Genomic DNA, 15,156 nt, shown 5'->3' on the forward strand with positions numbered 1-15,156 from the left:
TTCCTTTTATAAGCAGCCTATGGGGAGAACCTTTTAAAATCATGTAAATATTCTGCTTCTCATTAAAATTTTCCTACAAGATTTAGCATCTGTTGTTGGTTCTTGCTCAAAACAATCTTCACTATGTTATTTGCAAATTGATGATTGTTCAATACTAGCATTCCTTCCACATACATCATTTGACACTTGGCATGCATCTGTAAGGAAGAGCTCTCCCTTTTGCACATATATTGACGTTTATATAATCAGTATGAACCCTTTGATACTTATTTTCTCCAGTGATTTATAATTCATTATTTCCTTCTAATTATGTTGATGCTAAAGTTGTTCCAGATATGGCCACTGGGAGCCCCAGTGGCTACTTCTTGTGCCCCTTTGACATGTGCTCATGACTTTTTTTGAGTACCTCCTTTATTTTCTGTTCCAACAAAATATTCCAGGTTTATTTTATACTTTCCCTGCCCTACCCTTGAAATTAGTCATCTGTCAAAGGAGCTCTGCTTCCCTTTAGTAGGCTCTGGATGTTAAGCATGTTTATTGCTACCATGGTCTCATTGCTTCTGAGCTTTCTCAGTGGCAGAGCTAGGAAGTATAAGTATGCACACATGATGTTATGTGTTCACACCTGATTCTCTAATTCCAGGCCATTCTTCCAAGGCTCTTCTTTGCTTTCTTCTACTCTATATTTTATCTCCTTTCTTCCACAGTTAGAATCCTGACTTCTATCAATAACACATTTTCTCATTTGCTTAATCCTACAATTATTTAAAATAATTTCAGAAATGTTCCATTCATACCATTGTCTCCACCCCCAAACCAGCTTACTAAAAATGGCTTAGGATTTGTTTTCAGTCCTTCCTCTTCCTCTCCTCTGCTCCCAGACAAGGGTGTGTACTCAATACTGTATTCATAAGTTACTTGGATTAGTTCTTTTTTTCTGATCTTTCAGTGTGATTCTTTCATTCATTTGAAATACAGTTGGATTCATTTGTTTCCGTATGCTTTCAGTTTTAGTTTTTTTTCCACTATCTTTGTTGATATAATTGCATTTTTTGATAGGGGGATATTAATACACTTCACAAAGTCAGAATTACATAAGAGTTTACTCTCATGTAACCAGTTATCTTAGCCCTTTCATTCTAACTGCCCCCTACCTCTATAGGGTACCAATTTCATTGTTTTCTGGTTTATCCTTCCTGTGTTTTTAATAAGATAAGCAGATGTATGTTTTGTAATTTCCATTTTTTTACACAAAAGGTAGTTTAGTGTATATCTTCCTTCATTCTTTGCTTTCTATACTTAAAATATTCTGGAGATATTTCTCTCTCTCTTTTTTTTTTTTTTTTTTAAAAAAAAAACAACTGTATGGTACTGTATTTTATGTATGTACCAGAGTTTATTCAACCATTCTCTATGTTTGGACATTTTGGTAGTTTCCAGTAGCTTGAATTATAAATAATGCAGCAATGTACAGTTAGCTGTGTCGTATATATATTTGTATTGTTGGAAGGCGAGTCTTCATGGTAAATTCCTGGAAGTGGGATTATTGGATTGAAATTATTACCTGTGTTCCTCCGTAGGGATTGTTTGTATTCCTGCCAATGATTTATGAGACAGTCTGTTCCCCACATCCTCATCAACAGAGTATAGTATTAGGCTTTTAAAATTTTGTCATTCTGATGGGTGAGAAATTGAATCTTAGTGTAGTTTTAATTTGCATTTCTCTTTTGAGTGAAGTTTAATCTTTTTATATATTTATGAACTATTTTTATATCTTTCTGGGGGTAAATTTTCTTTTAAATGTTTCACCTATACTTCTATAGGTTTTTAAAAAATAACTAATGAAACATAATTTATATGCCGCAAAGTTCACCCATTTAAAAAATATAATTCAGTAGCTTTTAGCATGTTTGCAGAATTATACAACCATCATTATTACCATGAGGGCGTTTGGGCTTTGTCACCCTCTCCTTCCTTTAATTGTTAAAAGTTCTTTGTATGTTAGGAATATTAGTACTTTTCCTGTGATACATATTGTGAATATTTTTCTACCAATTTGACTTATTGTATTTGATGCCATTCACTTGTATAATATTTTTCATGTAATAAGTTTATCTTTTTTTTTTTTTTTTTTTTAATTAACAGCTGGGTCTTGCTCTGTCACCCAGGCTGGAGTGCAGTGGCACAGTCATGACTCATTGTAACCTCTACCCCCTGGACTCAAGCGATCCTCCCACCTCAGCCTCCTAAGTAGCTGGCACTATAGGCACGTGCCACCACACTCAGCTAACTTAAGTATTTTTTATGGAGATGGGGATGTTGCTGTGTTTCTCTGGCTGGTCTTGAATTACTGGGCTTAAGCAATCTGCCAGCATCAGCCTCCATAGTGGCTGAGATTACAGGCATGTATCACCCAGGCTGGCGTGCAGTAGTGCGATCACAGCTTACTGCAGCCTCGACCTTCTGGGTTCAGTTGATTCTCTCACCTCACCCTCCCGAATATCTGGGACTATAGGTGCATGTCACCAGGCTTGGCTAATTTTTGTATTTTTTGTAGAGATGAGGTTTTGCCATGTTGGCTCAGGCTAGTCTTGAATTCCTGGGCTCAAGCAATCCTCCTACCTTGGCCTCCCAAAGTGCTGGGTTTACTGGGATAACTCACCACACCTAGCCTAAAACCCTTTTTTTTTTTTTTTTTTTTTGTTTAAAGTCGTTATCAGAAAGCTTTTTCCAATCTACCCTTGGGTTACAGAACAGGTTATAGAATAATTCCTCCATATGCTGTTTCATTTATTACATTCAGACCTTTGCTCTGTTTGGAATTTACTCTTTTGTATTGGGTGAGGAATGGATACTATTTGACTTTTTTCTAAATGGCTATCCTTTTGTCTCAACACCATTTACTTAAAAAATCTATCTTTGGGTGGGTGCACTGGCTCATATCTGTAATCCTAGCACTTTGGGAGGCCAAGGTGGGCAAGGTCAGGAATTCAAGACCAGCTCAGGCAACTCCTTCAGCCCAGCAGTTTGAGACCAGCCTGGGCAACATAGTGAGACTTTGTCTCTAAAAAACAAAATAAAATAAAAGGCTGTCTTTAACCAAAAGATTTGAGATACTGACATTATCATAAATTCCATTTGTAATTTCTGACTTTTCTGTTTTGTTCCATTGGTCCGTTCATTTGTACACTAATAACACACTATTTTAATTATAAAGGTGCTTTGCTATGTTTTAATATCTGATGGGGCTACTCCCTCTTTATAGCCTGTTTTCAGTATTTTCTTAGCTATTGTATATTTATTTTTCCATAAGTATCAAATCCATTAAAAAATTAAATCTTGTTGGTATTTTTAGGCTGGGCACAGTGGCTCACGCCTGTAATCCCAGCACTTTCGGAGACTGAGGTGGGCGGATCACCTGAGGTCAGGAGTTGGAGACCAGCCTGGCTGCCAAAGTGGTGAAACCCCGTCTCTACTAAAAATACAAAAATTAGCCGGGCGTCGTGGCACGTGCCTGTAATCCTAGCTACTCGGGAGGCTGAGGCAGGAGAATTGCTTGAATCTGGTGGGTGGAGGTTTCAGTGAGCCGAGATCGCTCCATTGCACCATAGCCTGGACAAGAAGAGCGAAACTTTGTCTCAAAAAAAAAAAAAAAAAAAAAATTGGTATTTTTATTGGGAGTGTATTAGCTTCATATATTAACTCAGGGACTGCTAACGTTTTGATGGTGTTGAGACATCCCAACTAAGAACAAGGGCTGTCTTTACATTTGTCTTTTAGGAATGTTTTATAGCAAGCCTGTCCAGCCTGTGGCCAATGGGCCGCATGCAGCCCAGGACAACTTTGAATGTGGCCCAACACAAGTTCGTGAAGTTTCTTAAAACATTATGACATTTATTTTGTGATTTTTTTTTTTTTTTCTTAGCTCATTATTGTTAGCGTTAGTGTATTTTATGTGTGGTCCAAGACAATTCTTCCAATGTGGCCTAGGGAAGCCAAAAGATCGGACACCCCTGTTTTACAGGTTTTTTCCTGTAGGTTTTGAATATAACTTAAGTTTATGCTTAAGTATTGTCTTTCTGTTGCTTTTGTAAATAAAGTTTTGTCTTTTAAGCATTTGCTTTAAAAGTTTGGAAAAAAATTATACTGCCCCTCTTTCCCCCATCCCCCAATTGTCTGTTTTCTCTTTTCTTCATGTTCTCATTAGTTACCTTTTATGTAATTAGGGTGGATTGATGGGGGACATGATTAATACTTCATATACCTCTCGATGGGTGCATGAACCAGATCTCTGTGAATGTTAAGGACCAAGACTTGGGGCAAATTCAGGGGAGGTTTGGATGTATGCTGTTACTTAACAAGTTGTATCACTATCTATGTTAGCTGTTTCACTGTTACTAAGGAAGAAGTATTAATACATGTGATCACGCAACTCTCATTTAGATATGCTGTCTGTTCTGCTAGACTGTTTAATCTTACATGGGTGGAAACAAAGCAAATAATGGGAGTGCTACTTTGGTTTAAATGTGGGGGTCAGGAGAAAAGCCGATGACCCCTGTTTACTAGGTTCTCATTATTTGATAGTGTGAAATCCTCTGGTCTATATAGCCTCATCGATAGCAGTGAGAATAAAAACACATAACTACAATCCATGGTGACAGAGATTGTTCTAGAACTGTGAAACAGAGTGTCTCAGTTTTGCCTTGAAGGGCCAGGGAATGCCTTCTTGAAGAGGAGGCTTTTGAAGTGGGCCCTGAAGAATAAGTAAGAGTTTGCCAGGTGGGTGGAGGCAGTCTGGGCTGAGAACTGCCTGAGAAAAAGGTTCAGAGGCTGTGAAAAGATCCACGGAGAGGTCAGGCATCCATCTGTTAAGTGTGACTGGAGTGATGGATGAAAGTCAGCAGGGGCCGAAATGAAGTGGATGTGGAGATGATATGCCATGTTAAGGTGATGATCTGCCATGAAAAGGAATTAAAGTTTTCTCCCAGAAATCTGTTTCTTAAACTTGATGGTAGACAAAATGCTAGCAGCATTGTGGGCTACGGTTTTAGTGTATTATTAGCTAAGTTTCTCCTATAAATTTGACAGATGCAGCTTCTAAACAATCAGTTTGTCATGGTATGACTATACTCACTGATGAATTATAAAATTTAGTGTTGATGTTCATTTTAATGTAGCAGGCCTCGTATACCTTCAGAAATTAATACTGTATTTTAATAATGCTTTTTTATGGGTTGTCAGAAGGTGATAAAAATGAAGAAAAGTGCTTGTGGGGTTCTGAGACTTTGCAGGATAGAAGAGAAATGCATTCCTATAAAAATGAGATTCCTTTGTTTCCTTTGAGTATTAAAAAAATCTACTATTAGAGAATTAAATTTCCCTAGTTTTATTTGATATTTTCTTTGGTTTATAAGTGTATACCTTTAAAAATCCGAGTAATAGTTTTAAGTTGATTAATTACACTTGATTTTTTAAAAAGAAATCTTATTTTTTAAAGGATTTCAGATGATTAATTATCTTTTGTGTTTGTTTTGGGTCTGTGTTAACTACAGCTTACATCTATTCATTTTTCAACTTAATGAAGTTAATCAGTCTTTTATGGTGCTCCTGCTTAGTGTTTTTATATTTCCTTATCTATAATTCAGTGAGAAGTGTAATTTTTAAAAGAATTGTGTTCAGAAAAGGATATTTATGCAAGTTTCAGACAGAGGCTTAGTCATAGCCATGGAATGCAGTGAACAGTATGAATTATAAAGGATGTGAACCATCTTTAAAGTGTGAATTCATGGCTATGTCTGCCAGCAAATCTGTTTTTATAGTCCATGCATATTTGTTAAATATTAGTTGTTGAGTGAATAAAAATATTGTTTAAAAATTGCAAATTCAAAATCAGAACAAAACATTTTATGGCTCTATAAGATATTTTCTGCATCATGCATTTCATTCTGAATTATATTTTATTTACTTTACACCTTGTGTATATTTGCATAACTATCTCTGCAAAGCAGTCTTGAATGTTTTCCTTCCCATAGTGCTGGCTTGCATATAGTTAACACGTAGGATTTGTTGGATTGAACTGCCATTCTCCTATATTTTCCAAAGATGTACTGTTCTTTGAAAATACCTCAAATTGCCTAATTATGGTCATCACAGCCTCACTGTTTCCTGTTCTTCAACTGACAGTATAAAGCATGAGCTTCCTAAAAATTAATGTACTGGGTCCTGTGCCAGTGAAAAGAGGGAATGATTAACTGTACATGGAAAGGCTTCTCAGAGGAGCTGACATTTGAACTAAGTTGTAAGGATGATGAGTACCAGGCAGAGAAGAAAAGGTAAGGACAAGTCAGGCATATAGTATGAAAAAAGGTCTGGAGTCAGGTAAGGGCATGCGTGGCCTCTGGGAAAGGGACACCCAGATGTAGGTTATATACTGCACAAATATGCAGGCACTGCAGATTATGTAAATGGCAGAATGCAGTGTCTTTAGACTATATTTATATAGGTGGAAATTTATCTTCTTCCTTAGATTCAAATTGCTTTTGTCATATGGGCAGAAAGAGGTCTAATGAGACACTGTTTTTATTTAAGAAAATATTCATCAAAGGGCTTTTTTTTTCCCCCAGTGAAGAAGAAAATATTTTTTAACCACAAACACTGGGATTTAAATCACATGAAAACAAAGAAACTGAATCTCGAGTACTCCATACTCCTGGGAATCAATAGTCTTCCTCTATTCTTAAATGCTTTCATGGTGTTTTCACTTTATTATATAGTAAAAATAATGATCACAGTAGTTTGGGCTTCCCGTAATTTTCCGCCACTCAACCAGTTGTTCATGTGTTTTTTGTACACGTTGAACTATTTCTTGACAGTATCACTTGATGAAGTTTACCTTCTTCAGCCTGGCTACACTTTTAACCCAAACAAATTTGTGTATCTATTTACAGTACAGCACTTTCCCCAGATTTCCACCATTCACTGAGCTTTCATCCTTCAACAGGATTTTTTAACTGAGTTGGCATGATGTTGTTTGCTTAATGTTTGGATAAGTAGTGCTGTCTGGTGGTTAATTAAGTGCATGGACTTTTGGAGCTAGACTGCTGGGACAGAATCCTGGCTTAACCACTTACTGGATTTATAACTGTGAGAAAATCCTCTCTCCTTGTCTTAGTTGTTTCATTGTCAGATGGAGATAATATTACCTATATTGTAAAGTTATTGTGAGGCTTAAATGTGTTAATACATATACAACTCTTAGAATGGTGCCTGGCATGTAGGTAGCAAGCACTCTATGTGCTATTGTTATTTTCATGACATTGTTCCTGGCTAAGTTTCCCCGCCTCTTTTTAAAAATTTTATCTTCAAAACAATTTTAGACGTTTATCTGGAGTATGTGTGATTGATTTTTAAAAATCACTCCAAGGGTGATGGTTTTATGCAGTTAATACTTACGATTTTTCTTGCTCAAAAGATGTCAAAGTTTAGGATCTCTTTGCATCTCTACAGTGACAAAACCCATGTTTTAAACAAACATCCAAGTTCATCCTCTTCTCCATAGATTGACTGCAGCTTCCTGCAGACTCACTAATTGTGCTTGGGGTGATGCTTTCATTTCCTCTCCCTCAGCGTGCTAGTGAACCTTAGGGATAACCTGGGAGATTTCTGGTTCTGAATTTCCTTTGTGATTTTGCATTTTTCACCAACTTCAACTTCCATGTAAAATGTTCTATTTTTAAGCCCCATCCATCTTTCTAATTGAAAATATACCTAGTTGAAAATACTAAATCACAAAATACCTGGTTGAAGATACAAAGATTACACATTATTTCCACTTTAGTACCACAGCCTTTTCCAAAATATATTTCTTGATACTAGTATATTTTATAGTAAGAGAAGGACTCTAGCCAAAAATATATCTTGGGACAAACAGTCAAACAACACTCAACAGATTTATTTTCTGTTTTAGTTTTTAGACTTTTGCCTGTGCCAGTCTGAATCCCCATGAGGAGTGCCTAATATTTAGCGGTTTTCGAATGTGTTTATTGTTGGGATCTTTCTGTGCAGTTAGGGTTCTGTGGGAAATGCTGAACTGTGTTATCATCTTGCATTCCTCCTGCCATATGCCTCTACTTCATTTCCTTCAATTCCAGCCTCAGCAGTATTATTACCAGAGTGGTTTTTAAAAGGTGGGACGTGGGTGTGGTGTGTGGTCAAGCTCTTCTTTTAGCCAGTCTAGCTTTTATTAGTTTCGCCCAGATACTTGTAGGGCTTTTGGTTGTCTTCTTAACCAGTATTTCAGAGTCTTCTCTGCCCTTGTGCACGTTCTCCTGGATTCCCCCGGAGATTTACCATGGCTGTCTTTCTTTAATGGGAGATAATAGTTCTGTTTAATTTATTGAAAATATTTGTTAAACATCTAATTTCTGTGAGACGTTAAATGGAGATCGTTCATATTAAACTGATTGAAGAAGTTTGGAAAATAATTGAATTTGTATACGTACTTTTGCCTTTTAAATTTTTTATTTTTTAAAATTTTCTTTCTCTAGTGCTCTTTTGAAGATGACAACATCCGTTCCTTATTAAAACCTTTAGAACTGGAACTACAAAAAACAGTGCATACATACTGTGGAAAAATTTACAAAATATTTATCAAACAACTAGCAAAAAGTGTAAGAGATCGTTATGCCACATCACCAAAGGAAAAGTGATTCTTGGTGACTGCTAAATCAAATGAATGAAAACAACAAAGAATCAGAGGATAAGTGTGAAGGAATCGTCTTGGATGAAGTATTCAGGAAGGAATTATTCATCTCCAGAATAATTTTTTTTCCCTAAAGAAGTTAAATGAGCAGTATTTTCAGGTAATGAAGAATAAGTTAAAATCTTGGGCCTCAACAATGAAACATTTTTTATCTCTGATATTTTGTAATGTAACTATCATTCCAGTATTGATGAAAATATTATTGAATGGTTTTAACCTGCAGACTTCTGTTGACTCATACTCTCAAGAGTGGTAGGGGTGTGTAGATGGAGAAAATGTACCTCAAACAGTGCAAACACTCAGACTGTGAGTAGAGCAATAATTTTATGTCAGCACTAACCTCACTTTAAATGTGTGAGAAAAAAGTTTGTTTACAGGAGCAGAAACAGTTCTGTTTCTAAAGAAATGTGACGTAACTGATGTAACCATTGACAATCTATGTGTGCCTTTATACATTTCATCTCTGTTTTAAAATATTTTTATGACAATCATGTTTAAAATTATTTTTAGATTATAAGTAAGCTGCATGTTAAAAATTGAACTGTGTAAGGTAGAGGAAAAATACTGAAAACTTTGGGGTTTTAATCTGTGTGTGCGCATTTGTGTGAGAGAGCGAGCGAGCGGGAAATGTAGTGTTTCATTTTGTATGCATTAAACTGTCTTGCCAAAACTCAGATTTAAGATTGTTAAATAGATATTTGGGAATTTGTTTTAAATCACTTTAAATGAAAAACGTCAGCTTTACTGGGCATTCTGGAAGCAAAATGTATTATGCTGATGAAAAAGTGAGAACCTTAAGAGTATACTCATATGATGGTGGAAAATGTGATGGACCAAAATACATAAGCTATATACTTTCTGTGAGTAGTAATTTTAGTTACAATGGAGTAGAAAAATGTGGTCCATTTAAACTTGTCTTCTACCTCATAATGGCCTTGCAAGATACTTTTGAAGAAGCAAATATCTAGAGCCTTACTTTAAGTAAGTTAAACAACTTAAGTGGATGATTTGGATTAAGATTGTTACATCCACCTATAGAAAATGTGTTTTTAATTGGGTTGATGTGCATATCTTCCTTTTTTGAGTGTCACTTAAGACAGTTAATTTTTTTTTAAATCTTGAGAAAAATATTGTTTCTTTGGCATTCTTGACCTGTTATCTAATATAAATATAGATTCTGAATACTTAGCATATACTATGCTGGGGCACATATCTTATTTTACCAACAGCATGATTATCTATATGGTTATCTTCTTTTTCTCTCTGATATTTTAATGCTCAAGTAGAAAATCGAAAATCATGAAGGAAAAATATCACCAGTGAAAATCGTGGCAGTTAGTTTTGTGAAGACACAGTGACCTCTGTGGAGACATGGAATGTGCAGAAAGAGATGGTTAGTACAGTTGTTCTGTCGTCTGCAGTTCAGTCAGGGGCAAATTGAGAGAGGAAAGTTTAAGCAAGGTGCATTAGAAGTTGATAACCAGCCCAGCATTCTTAGAACAGATGGGTTTAGAGAACACAAGTTGTAGTTCCTTGGCAGAATGCCGTGGTGGATATAAGAAACTGTGAAATTGAGCGTACTGAGTAGAAAATGAGAATACTAAAAATGTAAAGTTTGGAGGGTATGTATTAGATCTTTTCTAATAGTCCTCAAGTAGATCATTGCCTGCCTGACTATATAAGATTCTTGTTGGGAGCTTAAGAGTAGATTCCTGAGCTAGGACTTTGGAGACTGTGGCATGCTGTATCTAGGATGGAGTCTGTAAAAAAGTTTCTAATGAAGAGATTTAAAAATTATACAAAACTAGAATAGTGCATTGATAACTCAACATCCAGATCTGACACTTACCACTATCTTACCATGTTTGCGTCGTCATTTTTTTCTTTGCTTAAGTATCTTAAAATCCCAGACATCGTGTTATTTCACTGCTGTGAACACTTTAAGTAGATACCATGATATCACACCTAACAAAAGCAGCAGCAGTCCTTCGGCTTCATCTCATAGCCAAATTTCCCTGATTATCTCAAATATGCCATCTTCTAGTTGGTTTGTTAGAATCAGGGTACAGAATATAAGTCACATGATGATTTTGTTTTTAACAATCACCTCAGACAACTTTGATGTTAGCTACTTTGGGAACCACTGGAAATTATTTTGCCAACTTGAAGTTAGGATACCACAATTCTTGGCACAGTTGGTAGATTATAAATGTGATTTTGAAATATTAGAGGAAGCATTTGGGGTTAATGACAAGATATGAATTTATATTAGTAAGTTTGATAAGATTTAATTTCCTCAGTGAACGGAGAATCTCAGCCCCATGGGCTCTAGTTGATTGGGACTTGTATAGAGCGTGGTCACAGTTGAATCCAACTGGACTGTACGCTGTGGTCTCACTCATGGTGTGGATTATTTACACTGTCACACACTCTACATGGTGGATCAGTTGGAAGGTTCTTCATCTGGTTTCTTTAGACCTGACCTAATTGATCGTTTTACCATAAATTGAATTAATAGTGAAAGCTCTCTTTTAGGTACTGTTTCTACCTAAAATTAAAGGTATCACAAAATGTGTATAATAATTTTTAAATGAATTTTCTGAATTTATCTTTAGACAAGGTAATTCTTCTTTTGAATTCTAAAGAAATGCAGTTCTTGGAGTTGATGAGAGGTTGAATTATAGATGGACAACTTAGAGAATGTATTCCATTTTCATATAAATGGTCTTTCATAAAACATATATCTATGCAGTTTATATAAATTACATGATTTATTATTTGAGTCTATGTATTTTGACCTCAGAACTATCTCTGGGCTACAGTATTACCAAAGTGGGATGCCTTTAAAATGCAGTCAGACTTCATTTGTGTGAAGTAGAAAAGAACTTGGGAAACCTTTAAAAATATATATTGTGATTTACGCTTTAAGAAAGTGCATACTTTTTTCTAATGAAGAGTAGTTCATAATATATAAGGGTTTTAAGGCCCTGAAATAATAATAGTGCTTACTCATTGCTCTCTCATCTTGCCTCCAGTCAGATGTTATTGGTATAGTGAAAAGAAGACCAGATTGTGAACTAGATCTGGATTCTCTTCTTAGTTACTCAGGCATGTTATTTAACCTTCTCTGTGCCTTAGGTTTTAAAGTACAATCAGTGTACCCTTCAAACCTCACAAGATGAGACTCAGAAGAGATAATGGATTTGGAAGCATTCTTTGTGGCTTATGTTAGGCCACACCAGTGTTACTTTTGAAGTTCTGTTTTGTTCTGTTGTTTTCTGTACAGAGCGTTCAGTTTACTCAGGCTGAATGTTTTCTGACATATCTCCAGTATGAATTTGTTTATTTTATGTAAGGAAGAGTTTTTCAGGAAGAGAAAGTAGAGAAGAAAAGAATGATGTAACTAAATCAAAAAAGAAGGAAAAGAGAGGAAGTGAGAAAAGGGGTGAGGAAAGAGAAAGGAGTAAGAATGGGAATGGCAAAGGGCAGAGGAAGAGAAAAGATGGAATGCGTGTATGGAAAATTGAGAAGTAGAGATGGAGAGAAATGGTGTGGAAACATTTACTTTTTGAGTTGTAGCCCTCATGCTACATCCGTTTGTTTGCTTGCCTAGGCTCTCTGGGGTCAGGAAAGGTGCTGACTTCCATGGAATGGGGCAGCAGGACCTGCTGTATTTGGTTTGTTAGTACTAGAGTTGTCTCCCAATCACCCAACTTACTGATCATTTAGTCCCAATTCAACATTTTGTGTGTGTGTGTGTGTGTTTTTTATTTTAAAATTTTTATTATTTTTATGTTTTATTTTTTACTGGATCCCAGTTTGTGAGCTAGGACCTGTGGAAATACAAGTATCTTCCTTTTTAGCTTTATTGTTTTATCTATCCCAAGTGTTAGACTGCAAGACTAACTACATATTCCCCAGTGGAGGTTGGAAGTGGAGGGGACTGCTTCATTAGGTCTGAAGGTGGCCCAGGAATGTGTTGCAGCAGTTTTCCCAGATGATACTGATGAGAGGCCAGGTTTGGGAATCACTGCCCAACCTTGGATGGCAAATTAAACAATAAATTACACCGATTTATTCCTCAGTCAGGATACTTTCAGTTGAACCATTCTGAGTAGATATAAGAGGACAAAAGACAGCAGAAATACCTTAAAAGATATTATTCGTTGTCTTATTTTTCACATATTTGTATTTAACAAATACCTTAGCAGTAATCAGAACTTCTTTGAGATGTTTTTAGGAAGGCCACTGATTTGTTTCTTAAAATAATTTTTTTGGTTCCTTAGAGTAGAGAAGAAAAGTAGGGGTGCAGTATGTCAGGTGTGGGGCCAGTTACCCATTTATTAAATGCAGTTTCAAATGTCTTAAAACAATAATTGCCTTATTGCATTTTAATATTTAATAAAGTAGATTAAATAAAGATTTGTATTATAACAGTTATTCTTTTATACAATGCCAAAGCAACCCTTTTTTGCCTATTAAAGTCTGGCTAAACTGTTCTGATGTTGTTGTTTCTTAATTCATTAAACGTGAAACTAGGTTTTACAAAATTATATAAACTTAAGACAGAAATCTAAAAATGGTACAAGAAAATTCTTTTTTTAAAAAACAAATATGTTATTCAAATATTTAGCAATTAAAGACTAATGAGAAAAACAGAATAGCATATTGGATGTAACAGTTTAAAATGGATTGCATATCAATGTCAGACTTTTAAATAGAAAATATTTATTATCACCTCATTTCTACCAGTAATTTCAAATGTTTAATGGGACTTTGAAAAAGATAAGAAAAAATAGAAATGAAAATTTCTCTCCTCATTAATACTGTGAATACTATTTGGAAGGTCCCTGGTCAGACATTTAAATATCAAACTGAAGAACTGATTTGGAGCCTTTGATTATATTTAGTTTATATACAGAATCTGAATATTTACACACATAGCACACTATAGCAACCTCTTGTAAAAAATCGTGAAGATAATGCAGCAGTATAGTCTATTAAAAAGTAAATTGGCTGGGTGTGGTGGCTCATGCGTGTAATCCCAGCACTTTGGGAGGCCGAGGAAGGATTGCTTGAGCCCAGGAGTTTGAGACCACCCTAGGTGACAAAGTGAGACCCCATCTCTACAAAAAAGTTAAAAAATTAAAAAATTATCCAGGTGTGGTGCCATGTGCCTGCGGTCCTAGCTACACGTTAAGGTGAGGCAGGAGGATTGCTTGAGTGCAAGAGTTTGAGGCTGCATGAGCCAAGATTGCACTGTTGCACTCCAGCCTGGGTGACAGAGTGAGACTCTGTCTCAAAAAATAAAGGAAATTGGCTTTGACTATGAAAAATAGCCATTTTCAACCTTTTTATAAAACTTCAGGGAATATTGGAATATTATTTTGTCAGGCAAAAATAATCCAGGGCTTGAGCATTGCTGTAGAATATGTTATCTGTTCAAAACTTAGCAGAGCACACATGCATCACATGCGTTGTCATCAATATTTGAGAGCTCTACCAATGGTTTTTGATGGATGCTGTAACAGAAGGTCTATGAAGAGGATGGTGGTTTGCACCTATTCCTCAAGTCAGAAACTGGAAAAGGTTGCAGGTATTTCAGTTTTCCCAATCATTTTGCATAAATGTATTAATATTTTGAGTAGTAATAGTTCTAAAGCTGCAGGAAGGCATCATTGTATACTGTGATATGTAGAGAATACTACTCTTACACTGCTCTTTATCTTAAAATGTTTTGGTATACTGTGAACATTTTCCTCTATTTGGTGTATTTTGACAGTTTTTAAAGGAGAATATAAAATTACAGATTCTGGTCTAAACTAAGAATAATGGAAAGTTGCTTCATCCTGCCTTAGAGGAGTTTTCAGTTCATCCTCTTCTTGAGGAACGATGTGTTGCTGTTACTAAATAAACATTTACTCAATAAACATTTTATTTCCTTAAATTATGTGTCTGGATTATTTTAGCAATCAAAAACAATTGTAGAATCTTTGGGATTGAGGTGCTTGAGAACCAGGAGTCTAGGTGGAGGGCGGTTCCCGGATTGGCTAATTCAGCAGCTGAACAGTGTCATCAAGAGCCTTAGTACCTTCTGCCTTTCATTGCCACTCTCACCAAGTGAGTCTGATGTCTCCCCTTACGGCTCCAAAGTGACCACAAAGGTTCCAGGTGGTGGATGATAAGAGGCTGAAATATATATATATATATATATACACACATACATACATACATATACACATACATATATATTTTTTTCTTTTTTATAAGAGGAAGGTTTCTCCAGCCCCCATTCACTTGCTCTCATGGCCACAGCAATGTGCATTATCTCCAAAGCAATCACTTTTCAAAGGGAATAAAGCTCCTATGATTGGCTCTGACCATGAAGATTTGCC

The 15,156-nt window shown here is 35.8% G+C and overlaps 1 protein-coding gene across 8 annotated transcripts in view; it reads left to right on the top strand.

Moving 5' to 3' along the window:
• The window catches only part of LOC105470129 (glucoside xylosyltransferase 1), a 141,982-nt gene that overhangs the window by 47,262 nt on the left and 79,564 nt on the right, over positions 1–15,156 (top strand). For 7 of the 8 annotated variants that reach the window (XM_011721908.3, XM_011721909.3, XM_071071866.1 and 4 more), the window contains one exon: positions 8,547–14,708. In XM_011721908.3, coding sequence (XP_011720210.2) covers positions 8,547–8,708 — 162 coding nt within the window. In that variant the 3' untranslated portion in view covers positions 8,709–14,708. Of the gene's footprint in view, positions 1–8,546; positions 14,709–15,156 lie in introns of those variants that run through there. The other variant, XR_011609227.1, reaches the window with a different exon arrangement.

Source organism: Macaca nemestrina, chromosome 10, assembly GCF_043159975.1.
Source record: "Macaca nemestrina isolate mMacNem1 chromosome 10, mMacNem.hap1, whole genome shotgun sequence".
NCBI classification, from domain to species: Eukaryota; Metazoa; Chordata; class Mammalia; order Primates; family Cercopithecidae; genus Macaca; species Macaca nemestrina.